Raw genomic sequence first — 13382 nt, 5'->3', positions numbered from 1 at the left:
CACCAAGCCTCCCCCATCCAACGCCTGAGTGGGTCCTGCGGGCAGGGAGGGGCTCACCAGGAGGAGGCACAGTGACCCAGGTGGGGGGCTGCAGCTCACAGGAAGCCTGTGTGGGACACAGCAGTGGCCCAAGGAACCGGTCACTCAGAAGGTCTGGAGGGTGGGTGCAAGGTGGGGTGTGACCGAGAGGGGCAGGCCAGAGAGGCAGGACCAGATGCCCCGGAGGTCCTGGCAGCTGGTGTGGAGCCAGCTGAACCCTGGGTGACAGGGTCAGAGTGACAACCCCACCAAAGGAAGAGGCTTTTGGCAGAAGTGGCATGGGATGGTGTGGCTGGGCCTTCTGAGCTGTTCCCTGCCAGGACCCCAAACGTGGGCCCCGATCTTCATCAGCTCCTTCCAGGGTGAACAGGGGACCCACCAGGCCTGCCTCCTAGCCCAGGCCCACCTCCCGGGGCCCCCAGCCCTGACTGTGCAGTGGGAGCCCCGAGGTGGCTCTGGCGGGGTGCGTTCTGGGACTCAGAGGGCTGTCAGCCAGGGCAGGGACCGCGGGAGGCGGAGCCCAGCTCCTGAGCGTTAGTACAGCCAGGTCCCCGAAAACTCCCTTCTAATCAGCTCTGTCCTTACAGGAAGGGCCCCACGGCTGCTCGGAGTCAGCGAGAGGGTTAGTTTTCATTTAAGTGTAATTGGTGCACAATATCACGTAATGTTAGTTTCAGACGTACAAGGGTTTCGACAGGGTTTGCTCTGCAACCCAGCCGGGGCAGAAATGGGCACAGCCGCTGACCTCGGGGGCCACCCGCTCTGCGGTCCCCGCTCACACGGAGCTGCCCACCCAGGAGGCCACCACGGTAAGCGTGGGGACCCTGCTCCTCTGTCCTCCGAGCTCACTTGGCACCTGGCCACCCGAGTGACCGGTTCCGTCTGAAGCCCATTCGAGTGTTTGTCCAGCGGCTTCACCTTTGCTGTGTGATTCACGGGGAAACCCCGCTGGCCTTGCGCTCACGGCCTGAGCGGAAAGCAAGCGTCACTGTGCCTGGTGTCACAGGCGGGGGAGGGGCTCCGGCCCAGGTGCTGCGGGGGCCTCGGGTGACTCTGCAAAACCAGGACAGACGGACAAAGAGGCCGAGCGACATGAGCGAGGGGAGACGGTGAGTGAAAGAGGGGAGGGCGCTCTGTGGGGGCTGGGGCCAGCCGGGGGGAGAGACTCCACCAAGGGCCATGGGGATGTGTCCAGGAGGAGTGGGGCCAGGCGGGAAGAAGGGCCCAGAAACGGGAACTGCCACCTGCCATTCAGAGGCTGGGGTGGCTGTGACCCGGCCGGGCAAAGGGCCCCCCAAACAGGGTGCCTGGCCTAGCCCACACGTCCCCTCCTTACTGCCTTTGCTCTGTGCTGACCATCCAGTCCCCCACCGGGACACAAGCCCTGGGGGCTGCCACCCTGCCCGTCTCCCTGTGCCCAGCGCTCCCTGACTGCCGCTCACCTGAATGACCTGGAAGCTGGTCTCCTGCCCACACAGATGCCCCGGCCGCCCCACCTCACTCAGCCTGGCCAGGGAGCCAGGTCCCAGCCGGGGCCCCACCAAGGCCCCCACGGGAAGGCAGACCCCAGGGCCGGTGCACACCAGGGATGGGGACAGTAGCTCCAGGAGAGGAGCGAGGCCCCTCCAGGGACACGGTCACAGGGGCTCACCCCCAGGCCGCCATTCTCAGGGTCGCCGCTGGCACACAGAGTTGGAACCGGGCCTCCCGCGGGCCACGGGACCAGGGTATTTGAGAGGCGTCCCACTCCCCTAGCTGGAGACAGAAGAGACTCCACCCTTCCTCCTGCCACCCACGCTAATAAATAAGGAAACGTTACGGAGCCTCAGGGAGCCCCCACGGCACTCGCCGGGTGGCAGCGAGATGAGAAGTGTCCCGGCTCCTGCCGACGGCTGGGCCGGCTCTGGAAAGCGGAGCCCCCCCGGCAGCTGCGCTGCGGACAGAGGGCGCCAGCCCAGGCCTGGGAACCGCAGAGCGTGGAGGGAGGAGCCGGCAGGGGGTGCGGCCCCCGGACCTCTCGGACCTCTGGGACCTCTGGGACCTCTAGGCCAGCTCCAGGCCCTCCGAGAAGCCACGGGACAGCCACCCCAAACCCCAGCGTGGCGGGTCCGCAAACGGTGTCCAAGGCAGCGTTTAGAAACGGCAGGCTCTGCCAGCCTCACGCACCAGCGCGGGCCCCGGGCACAGCTGAGGCAACCCCGAGATCCAGTAAAATCCAGCACAGCTGCGGCCTCCCGCTCTCTGGGTCCCTTCGGCGTCCAGGCCCCTGGCATGCAGGGGGTGGGGGTCCACCTAAGGAGTCTCCTCCCTGCCACTCGGGCTGTCACCGCGGTGCCCTGGGTGACAGGTGGCGTCCTGTAGAGGTCATTACCTCCAGGGCTCCCCATTTTAATGCCAACGCCGAGCCCTTGTAAATCAGCACAGCTGCGGAGCTATATAAAGAAACAGGGATTTTAATGTTTTGCTTTTCCCCCCTTTTCTAGAGCCACATTATCATAACATTTCCCCATAATTACGCCATAAAAGTCACCTGGAAATACTTCACGCCACAAAAGTTGATCTGCATATTTTATCCCGGGGACGTGGAGTGGCAGGTCCTGAGCAGGGGAACCCTGAGCGGAATTCAGCCAGGATGCAGGGGCGGGGAGCTGACCCCAGGCACCGGCCGCTCCGTGGACACGCCGCCCGCTGAGGCGCCAGGGAGCCTGCGGGGCCTGAGCCCTCCCGAGGTACCTCCGGGAAAGGGGAGGGGGTGGGACCGGGGAGGGGACGGCGGAGCCCAGGCAGCCTGCCCGGCATCAGCCGGAAGGACATGGTCCCAGGCCCTCTCTGAATCCTCCCCCAGGGGTCTCTGCCCCACAGGCCAATCCCAGGGCACAACGGCTTCCACCAGGCGGGCCTCGGGCATCGAGTCCAGCTCACGGGAACCCCACAAACGGAGGCGGCCTGTCTTCCTGCGGTCAAAGGACCCAAACAGCGCAAATGCGTCCTTCAGCACGAACACGGCGGGAGAAAATGCGAGGTGAGGAATGAACTTCTGAACGGCATCACTCCATTAAACCTCAGTGTTTTCAATTTCACCTCTTGGAGAACCCAGAAATGAAACTCGAACAGCGGGGAAGTGGCATATTCTAATATCTGCTAAATACGCCATAAATTGTGTTTATACAGGAAGCATGGCATCGGAGGGCCCACGCTCGGTTAATATTCTAATGGATTAAGACAATTCTGGGGTTGTTTGTAATCTCTCCTCATAGCTGCCGCCGAGGACATGCGATTTAACTTAAAGATATCATTCCATTTGTTTTCTTTTTTAAAAATATGTCTTTACTGATTTCAGAGAGAGGAAGGGAGAAGGAGAGATAGAGACAGAAACATCAGTGATGAATCATTGATCGGCCGCCTCCTGCACACCCCCTACTGGGGATCAAGCCCGAAACCCGGGCACATGCCCGGACCTGGAATCGAACCGTGCCCTCCAGGTTCACAGGTCGAGGCTCAGCCACGCCAGCCAGGCCCCTCACTGTTGCTTTAAAATACCGACTTCCCTCCCACCATTTCTACGCTGGGGACGTCTGTGCAACCAGCCATTCCCAACAGGGGACGTGCAGTCCCCACTGAAGCGCCATGGCTCCACTTTTGAATTAACTACTGCGTGTCTGTGTCTAAGTCACGGCCCAGTGTGGTAAGACATCCGCCAGCCCATCCTTTCCCGTGTCCCTCATAGCTAGTATGTTGAAAGCCGGCGAGCGAAGACCACAGTGGGGTGCCCAGCTGCAGGCCACTCTCTCCAGATGCCCGAGGGGGAAGGTGATCGAAACTGGCGCCTTCTGAGCCACGACAGCGGAGGTCTCCCCGCCAGAGGGAAGGAGCTTCAACTTTCTCACGGGCGCTCAGCATCACCCAAGTCAGCTCCACCCAGCGCCCAGCCCCGCTGCCGACAGGATGCGCCCAAAGACTAGTGATGGAGCTTCTTAAAGAACCAACGCCAGCCGCCCCTCCCGCCCCCCCCCCCCCCCCCCCCCCCCCGCTTTTCCTGGCAATTCTTCCCCCAATAGGAGAAAATGACAAGGCTGTGTCACTATAGCAACTAACCTAATTGGTGGACTGCAGGTCTCTCTCCAGCCGGAGGGTGGAGCCCATGGCCCGGAACAGGGACCTGAGCCGGCTGCAAAGAAGGCCGGTCTGTCTTCACTGGGCCAAGAACAGTACAAACACCCGCTCGCTGAAAACCAGGCCAAGAAATAATCCGGTTTCCTCTCAGCCGCGCCAGGAAATGAGCACCTTGCGTGCTGCAGAGGCGCGCACAGATTGAACAGGCAGGATAATTGAATCCTGCGGAAGACGTATCGCTTTCCCTAATTAATATGATACAAATGTATCTGCTCCGTAACACAGAAGCTGGTGAGTAATGAAAACCCTGCCTGCTAACAAAAACAACTCGCCAGCAAGGATGCTTCCACCTCGCCTCTCCCTCTCCGTCCCGGGGAGGCTGGGAGGGAAGGCAGAGTCACCGGGGCTGTTTCAACGGTTTTATCGGCATTTTCAATTCCCAAAAAAAAAAAAAAAAAGAAGTGTTTTCTTCTCCAAGACTGCTGTTCAAGCTGTAAACTATTACTGTGTCTATCTCGTATTTTAGGGAAAGGGTTTAATGTCTCCAAGTGCACGTCTGGCGTAACGGGGGTGCTGGACACGGCACCATCCCGCCCGTTACTCTGTTTCCTGGACAAGGAAACCGCCATGAGAGTGTGGCGAACTGGAGTGTCTGTCCGACATGATCTCTGCTATCCTGGATCTGACTGTTAGCAAATGTCCTGGTCCTGGTGGAAGACCCACTTCGCGAATGCCAGGCGGGCTCAGCACCTGAGGCGGGGGTGGGGGTCTCGGGTCCCCGCTAACTGAGCAGCCCGCAGGCCCAGCAGGCCCGGCCCCGGCGCTGACACCTGACTCCAAGCAGCGGCGGGGGTCCGGGAAGGTGTGAGTGTCGGGATGGGTTCCGGAGGTGGGGGTGGAGCGGGATGGTTGCACACACTGGGAAGGTGGGAATGGGGAGGCCGGCTGGTGCGCCCCCAGGGGTGTGGAGCACTGAAGCCACGGGGCGGGCGTCTGCACTTAACAACAATTAGCAGCTGCTCTTTTCCCACCTGGAGGGCTGCTTCCAGGCCGGCAGCTGTCGGCTGTCTCGGGTTTTCGGCATGGCCCCAAGGATGCCGCCGAAGCTGCCACCCCGCCGGAGCTGGCCAGGGATGGCGCCAGGAGCTCAGGGCGCTCCCTAAACGCTGCCGAATGAACCCCTCTCGCGGGATGCCATCAGGAATGGCACCTCCTCGGTACCGCGGAGTTTATCTGCCCTTAACCGGTTCCACATGGGCCAGGAAGCCGTGCCAGGGCTCCTCTAAGGACCAGCAAACGCCAAGGGTGGGCCCCGGTGTCCACGGGGAGCTGGGGAGTGGGCACAAACGTCACTCAAACCCCAAACCCAAACCCGCACCTGACACTGGGCAGGGAACGCTTCCCCAGGGTCCTGCTGTGCGCACGGCCCCCCGGGGTGGTGGTGCTGCTTGGCATCCAGGGTTCCAGCCCAGTGGGGACCTCCCAGCGTCCTGACGCTCCCCTGGAAGTGTCCAGCCATCCGGGCAATCGTAGGGAAATTCACCATGTCCTGGACCGGCTGGAGGACTCCCGCCCTGGGCGCCCGGCTCACCCCGGTTCCCGGCCCAGCCGTCCCAGGACCGCGCGGGTGGCCTGGGCCCCGGCTCCGGGGCTGCAGCCTCCCTGGGAGGCGGCTAAGGGCTCGCGCTGGAGGCCGGGCGCCCGGCCGGCGGGCGGCTGGGGGTGAGCTCGGCCGGCCTCTTTTATTTTTATGTTTTTAAAGAATCCATAGTTCCCCCCCGCCCCGGCGCCAGGGCAGTTCTCCAGGGCAGGTCCCCAGCGCCGCGCTCTCCGGACACGGGGAGGCGCCGGGAGCCCCGCAGCCCGGTCCGGGGCGCTGACCACCCGGCCCGCCGCGAGCCTCCGGCCTCAGCGCTGACCGCCCCCCCCTCCAGCCCCAGGCTTTGCCCGGGACCCTGAGAAGCCGTCCAGTTCCAGACCCGAGCCTGCGCCCCGGCACGGCCCACACCCGCCCCCCAGCAGGTTCCGGGCGCCCCCGCCCCCCCACACCCCGCGACGCCCCAGTCCCGAGGCCGCGGCCCCCTCGCCAGACCCGCCGGCCACCGGCCCGGGTCCCCGACTCGACCCAAGAAATGCCCCCGCGGCCGCGTCCCCCCCAGGCCCCCGCGCCCCCTTCCCCTCGGGACGGCGCCCCCGAGCCCGCGTCCCCGCCTCGTTCCCCGCGGGAGTGTCGCGGGCGGAACGCGCGGCGCTGGGCGCTGTGCCCACGCCCCCGGCGGGGCTGCCGGACCCGCACCCGCACCCGCACCCGCACCCGCACCCGCCGCCTCCGGAGCGCCGGGCTCGGCCGCGAGCCTCCGACCGGGCTCGGACCGCGGGCCTGGGCCGGGAGCGGCGGCGGCGCGCAGGGGGCCGCGGGCATCGCCACCCGGCCTGGCGCGCGGCCCTGCCCCGGGGTCGGGGGGGGGGGCGGGCACCTGCGCCCCCGAAGTGCCCGAGCGCCCGCAGGCCGGGCGGACCCTCCCTTCCCGGCCCGCGCTGGGCCGGCCGGACCCGGGGGCCGCGCGCCCCGAGATCGCAACTCCGCGCGGACTCGGGCCCGCCGCGCGGTACTCACTGCAGTAGGCGACGAGCAGGCCGGCCAGGATCACGGACGCCCAGAAAGTTGAGGACATGCTGGGCAGGGCGGGCGCATCTTGCCGGCTGCCGGTCCTGGGCGATGGCGCCATTGAAGCCGCGGCGCCCGCGCGGGGGGCAGCAGCGTCTCAGCGACCGGCCCTGCCCGCGCCCCCGCGCCGGCCTCCACGTGCGGGCCCCGCGCGCGCCATCCGCCGCCGCGCCCGGGCTCCGGCCCACTGCGCCCCGCGCGGCCCGCCCCGCGCCGCGCCCGCGCCCGCGCCGCGCCCGCTCCCGGGGACGCCGGCCGCGCTCTGGGCCGCTGAGCCCGCGGAGGGCGCGCGCCTGCCGGTGCGGGGAGCGCGCCCGACGCGCGTGCCCGGGGCCGCGGGGCGCCGCGGAGACCCCTGCGCGGGCCCGGGGCTGGCGGGGGGCGGGCGCAGGGACGCGGAGCCCCAGCCGCGCCTCTGGATGGCGACAGAGACGGCCCGGCGCCCCCGGCTGGGCGCCCCGCGGGGAGGCCAGGCCGGCGGCGGAAGTTTGTGGCCCGCAGGCCCGGGGCGCCCCCACCCCACCCGGCCCGGCCTGCGCGGGCGGCGCCCCAGATCGCTCCTGGGTGGCGGCCCCCGAGTTGTTAAGGACAGGGCGCCCTGGACCCTTTGCCCAGATGCGCCCTGTTCTTGGCTGCGCGCTGGAGCCCCCGGGCCCACGGGGGCACCGCCTGGGACCCGCGCGGAGGCGGCTGCCTCGGGCACCCGCGAGGCCAGGCGCAGCCAGGCGGGGACCCGGTCCCCGGTCCCTCTGTGCCCCCCGTCCCCCCTCACTGCTTGGCCTCCTGAGCTGTCTCCTTACCCATCACCCCACCAGGCCCCAGGCTGGTGTCTCCAAATTCCCCGTCCAGAGGCTGGTCCCTCTGAGCAGGATGACAATGATTATATTTCATTTTGTGTGCAGAGCCGATAATCACCCGCAAGCCCGGCTCATGCGTGGGAAGAGCCAGGATGGGGGACTTGGGTTGCTCAGGTCAGTGTCCCCATGGCCACTGTCCCCTCCCGTGTGGCCCCAGAACACCCCAGAGGGAGCCTGGAGCCCTTCCCAGGAGCCACCAGAGGGCCTGGGCGCTCGACTGACATGGGGAGAAGCAAAGATGCCACAGCCTCGGGCCCTCGCCTGGAGACCTGGCTGCCAGCCTCTGAGGGACAGTGTGGCTGCCAGGGGAGCGGGTGGGGACAGCTCCCCCAGGACTCGCACACACACCCTACACACACACACACCTTATACACACACACCCTACACACACACACCCTACACACACACACACCCTACACACACACACACCTTATATATACACACACACCCCTTATATATACACACACACCCTACACACACACACCCTACACACACACACACCTTATATATACACACACACACCCTATACACACACACACCCTGCATACACACACACCCTACACACACGCACACCTTATATACACACACACCCTACACACACACACCCTACACACACACACACCTTATATATACACACACACCCCTTATATATACACACACACACCCTACACACACACACACCTTATATACACACACCCCTTATATATACACACACCCTACACACACACAAACCCTATATACACACACCCTGCATACACACACACACCCTATATATACACACACACACCTTATATATACACATACCCTACATACATGCACACACCCTATATATACACACACACCTTATATATACACACACACCCCTTATATATACACACACACCTTATATACACACACACCCCTTATATATACACACACACCCTACACACACACACACCTTATATACACACACACCCTACACACACACACCTTATATATACACACACACCTTATATACACACACACCCCTTATATATACACACACACCCTACACACACACACACCTTATATACACACACACCCTACACACACACACCTTATATATACACACACCTTATATACACACACACCCCTTATATACACACACCCCCCCTACACACACACACAAACCCTATATACACACACCCTGCATACACACACACCCCCTATATATACACACACACCCCTTATATATACACACACCTTACATACATGCACACACCCTATATATACACACACACCTTATATACACACACACCCCTTATATATACACACACACACCCTACACACACACACACCTTATATACACACACCTTATATACACACACACCCTACACACACACACACCTTATATACACACACACCTTATATATACACACACCCTGCATACACACACCCTACACACACACCCTACACACACACACCCTGCATACACACACACCTTATATACACACACACCCTACACACACACACCCTGCATACACACACACACCTTATATATACACACACACCCCTTATATATACACACACACCCTACACACACACACCATATATACACATACCACACACACCCTACACACACACACCCTACATACACACACACCCTGCATACACACACACCTTATATACACACACCCCCTACATACACACACACCCTGCATACACACACACCATATATACACACACACCCCTTATATATACACACACACCCTACACACACACACACACAGCACGCGGCGGGTACGCCCCTGCCCTGCAGGGGGCGCTGCGGCAGAGAGGAGCAGGCTCGGTTGGCAGGGAGAAGCCCTCCCGCTGGAACAGGACTGCGAGCCGGCTGATTTTTCATAAATGTTCTCTTTCTGTCTAATTAAAGCTCCGACTCCCCACGTCTCCCCTGCTGGCAGGGAAGTGGTGGCAGGCCCTGGGCCCCGAGCCCCGGGCAGTGGGCAGGGAGGCCCTGCAGAGCCTGGAGCCCCAGGGCCTCCGAATCCCTGCCTCTCCTTTGATCCCGCCCTTCACCCTGCTCCAAAGGATGGGACTTTTTAAAACATTACATAACCCTTTTCATCCCGGCCACTCTGAACCCCTTTCCTTCACTGGACCTCTGTTTATTGAGCACCTACTGGATGCCAGGTGCTGGGGGCGGAGAGTAAGCAAGACAATGCTTTCCGGGCCCAGGAAACGTGTGGTTGGTTGGGGGGCAGAGGAGGAGATGGGGAGCCACAGCCCAGTGCGGCCCGGGCCAAGATGATTGGGGACAAGGCCTATTGGGTGGGTGGGGGGAGTATTAGGCCCCAAGTCGGGTTGGGGTTCATCCAGGTGTGCCCAGAAGCTTCCAGGAGAGTGGTTTCCAGGCATTTTGGGGGCCATCCCTGGGACACACGCACACCTGCATTGGAGGTGCCAGCAAACAGCACCTTCACTCTCAGCTCTCTAATCTTTCCTGCTCTGTCCCAATTCATTGCTCAAAAGGCTGGCTGCCCACCCGATACTCATGTGTGCTGTGATCTTCTGTTTGGAGAACACTGTCCCGGAGAGACGGGGCCTATGAGGATGGAGGTGGGAGGGTAGCTGGGCGCGTGCTCCGGGCACAGGGAGGGCGTGGGGAGTTCCGGGCCGACTTCACCCTGGACCCAGACCCGGAGATTTTTAGGCAGCTGCACGTTAAGGGTTTGACGTGTTAAAGAAAAAGTCTTCAGGGACACTAGCAGAGATCTTGCCCCGGGCCATCGGGATGGGGATGGGGACACAGTGAGGAGACTTTGCGGTGGGGGAGAGAGACCGGGCTCAGCTCCTAACACAGTGGTCAAGGGGGATTTACAGCCAGGGGCAGGGGGTCTGGGGTCAGGGGATGGAAACTTTTTGAGGAAACATCAGAGGTGACGGGGAACCTGGCTGAACCAACAGAACAGGATTCTTACTGAAGGCAGCCAGGTGCTCAGATGTCACCTGGGGGGTGTGGGGGGCGGGACCTGGTCAGACATTGAGGGCGGGAGTTCTGGTTACACTGACTCAGCAGGATTCTTGCTAAAACAGGACCTAACAAGATGGGCCCAGGTGGGCCCAGGGGGAGGGTCAGCGCCCAGTGGAGACTGATTGAGGCTGGGCCCCTTGGGCCGAGGAGGAGGGTCAGCGCCCGGTGGAGACTGACTGAGGCCGGGCCAGGTGGGCCGAGGAGGACGGTCAGCGCCCGGTGGAGACTGACTGAGGCCGGGCCAGGTGGGCCGAGGAGGAGGGTCAGTGCCCGGTGGAGACTGACTGAGGCCGGGCCAGGTGGGCCGAGGAGGAGGGTCAGCGCCCGGTGGAGACTGATTGAGGCTGGGCCCCTTGGGCCGAGGAGGAGTGTCAGCGCCCGGTGGAGGCTGATTGAGGCTGGGCCCCGTGGGCCGAGGGGGAGGGTCAGCGCCCGGTGGGCCGAGGGGGAGGGTCAGCGCCCGGTGGAGACTGATTGAGGCTGGGCCCTGTGGGCCGAGGAGGAGGGTCAGCGCCCGGTGGGCCGAGGGGGAGGGTCAGCGCCCGGTGGAGACTGATTGAGGCTGGGCCCCGTGGGCTGAGGGGGAGGGTCAGCGCCCGGTGGAGACTGATTGAGGCTGGGCCCCGTGGGCCGAGGAGGAGGGTCAGCGCCCGGTGGAGACTGACTGAGGCCGGGCCAGGTGGGCCGAGGAGGACGGTCAGCGCCCGGTGGAGACTGACTGAGGCCGGGCCAGGTGGGCCGAGGAGGAGGGTCAGTGCCCGGTGGAGACTGACTGAGGCCGGGCCAGGTGGGCCGAGGAGGAGGGTCAGTGCCCGGTGGAGACTGATTGAGGCTGGGCCCCTTGGGCCGAGGAGGAGTGTCAGCGCCCGGTGGAGGCTGATTGAGGCTGGGCCCCGTGGGCCGAGGGGGAGGGTCAGCGCCCGGTGGGCCGAGGGGGAGGGTCAGCGCCCGGTGGAGACTGATTGAGGCTGGGCCCTGTGGGCCGAGGAGGAGGGTCAGCGCCCGGTGGGCCGAGGGGGAGGGTCAGCGCCCGGTGGAGACTGATTGAGGCTGGGCCCCGTGGGCTGAGGGGGAGGGTCAGCGCCCGGTGGAGACTGATTGAGGCTGGGCCCCGTGGGCCGAGGAGGAGGGTCAGCGCAGGCTGGAGGCCGACCCAGCCAGGGCTGCCTGGGGGAGCAGTTGGAGAGCACTGACTGCTGGTGCTGTGGACTGAAAACTCCTGCACAGAAGAGGAAGGGAGCGAGTCCCGGGCACCCAGGACTCAGAACCCAGGATGGTGGAGAGTCTGGAGCCCAGGAAGGTTGGAGAAGCTGAGGAGCTGGGAAAGGAAGTGCGACGGGGGCCTCCTGGCAAGGGGCCGGTGGACGACCCTGGTCTACCTACGAAGACACAGCCAGGACGCAGCCCAGAGGTAAGGGCCGGCTGGCGGTTCTGGGGGCTGGGAAGAGACCGAGATGGAAACTGGGGGTGGGGGGGGGGGTAGCAGAGCACTGGATTCTGTTGCTAAGAGACGGAAAGCTGAGATCTGGATCCGGCCGAACCGCGGAGTGACAATGTGTTGTTGTTGACTGGCTGGTTTTGATTACCAGCCAGAACTGACAGACGCTCGATTTTGAAACCGTGTGCGTTTATGAGAGAATCGCCTCCCAGCGAGCAGAGCAAGGGATGGCCACCCGTGGGTGTCACTTCACACCAAGACCACGGTCCTGGGCTGCCCAGACTGGCCCACGGGAGGGGCGTCCTGCACCGTGGACGGCTCAGGTGGCCACGGGCACACCAGGAATGGAGATGGGGGCAGGGGAGGTCCCGCTCACAGGGGTGGTGTCCACTGTGCCCATGCGGAGCCTGGGCGGGAACCTCGCTGCTCCTCCCCAGGACACGCGTGCGTCGTTGCCCTGCTCTGCCTTTAACCCGGGAGCACGGGCGTGGTCCCCCGGTCTCTCGCCCTCCTCCGCGTTGAGTTACTTGTCATTTACTCGTGGCTCCCAGGCTCACCGAGAGCTCCCAGAGACCCCGAGTCCTGAGCGGAGTGTCCGGCCGGGTGAGGTGTCGGGCTGATCTACTGGGCCAGGAAGGGGAGTGTGTTTCAGGAAGAGGCAGGCACCCTGTGTAAAGAGTACATGTGGATCCATGAACGTCACGCAGCCAAAGGGGTGGACTGTATCGGGCCTGGCCGGCTCCGCCTTCTGGAAACAGCATAGCAGGCTCTCCTCCGAGGGACAGCCACCTGCCACCTGCCACCTGCCACCCGCTGCCTGCTTCCGCCAGGCCCAGGCGGGAGGGCGAGGGCGGGCCAGCAGGTGCCAGCAGGTGTAGGATCCAGGCGAGAGACGGGCTGGCCGCCTCTCCGAGGGGCAGCTGTGCGGATGAGGGCCACCTGGGCGCCAGGAGCCCTTTGGGGTGGAGCTGATTGGCCGGGGAACTGGGACACTGTGGACCATGACAGATGTCAGCATGGTTCGGTGCTTCTGGCTACAAAAACGGGAGGATGGCAGGGATGTCCACAGGGGCAGGGGCAGGCGCCCAAACCAGCGGACCAGCGGCTTCCCGAGGGAGCTGGGGGCCGGTGGACAGGCCGCGGCCGGGGGGAGGCACAGGGGGGTGGGCAGCGGCCGTGAGGCGGGCACGAGGACAGAGCCACCTGGCTGCGCTCTCAGTGCCCGCGTCAGCGCCCGCCTGGCAGGGAGCTGGTAGGCGCAATATGTCATTTTAA

At 63.6% G+C, this 13382-nt stretch overlaps 1 protein-coding gene across 1 annotated transcript in view; it reads right to left on the bottom strand.

Moving 5' to 3' along the window:
* Positions 1 to 6898, bottom strand: part of TAFA5 (TAFA chemokine like family member 5) — a 94044-nt gene extending 87146 nt beyond the window's left edge. Inside the window, exon 1 of the mRNA XM_087814030.1 lies at positions 6770 to 6898. Within this exon, the coding sequence (XP_087670156.1) occupies positions 6770 to 6881 (112 nt within the window). The 5' untranslated portion in view covers positions 6882 to 6898. The remainder of the gene's footprint in view (positions 1 to 6769) is intronic.
* Positions 6899 to 13382: the final 6484 nt, after the last annotated feature.

This window comes from Miniopterus natalensis, chromosome 2 (genome assembly GCF_054644295.1).
Source record: "Miniopterus natalensis isolate mMinNat1 chromosome 2, mMinNat1.hap1, whole genome shotgun sequence".
Classification (NCBI taxonomy): Eukaryota; Metazoa; Chordata; class Mammalia; order Chiroptera; family Miniopteridae; genus Miniopterus; species Miniopterus natalensis.
The sequence above is the reverse complement of the archived record's forward strand: the minus strand, read 5'-3'. Positions and strand labels throughout refer to the sequence as shown.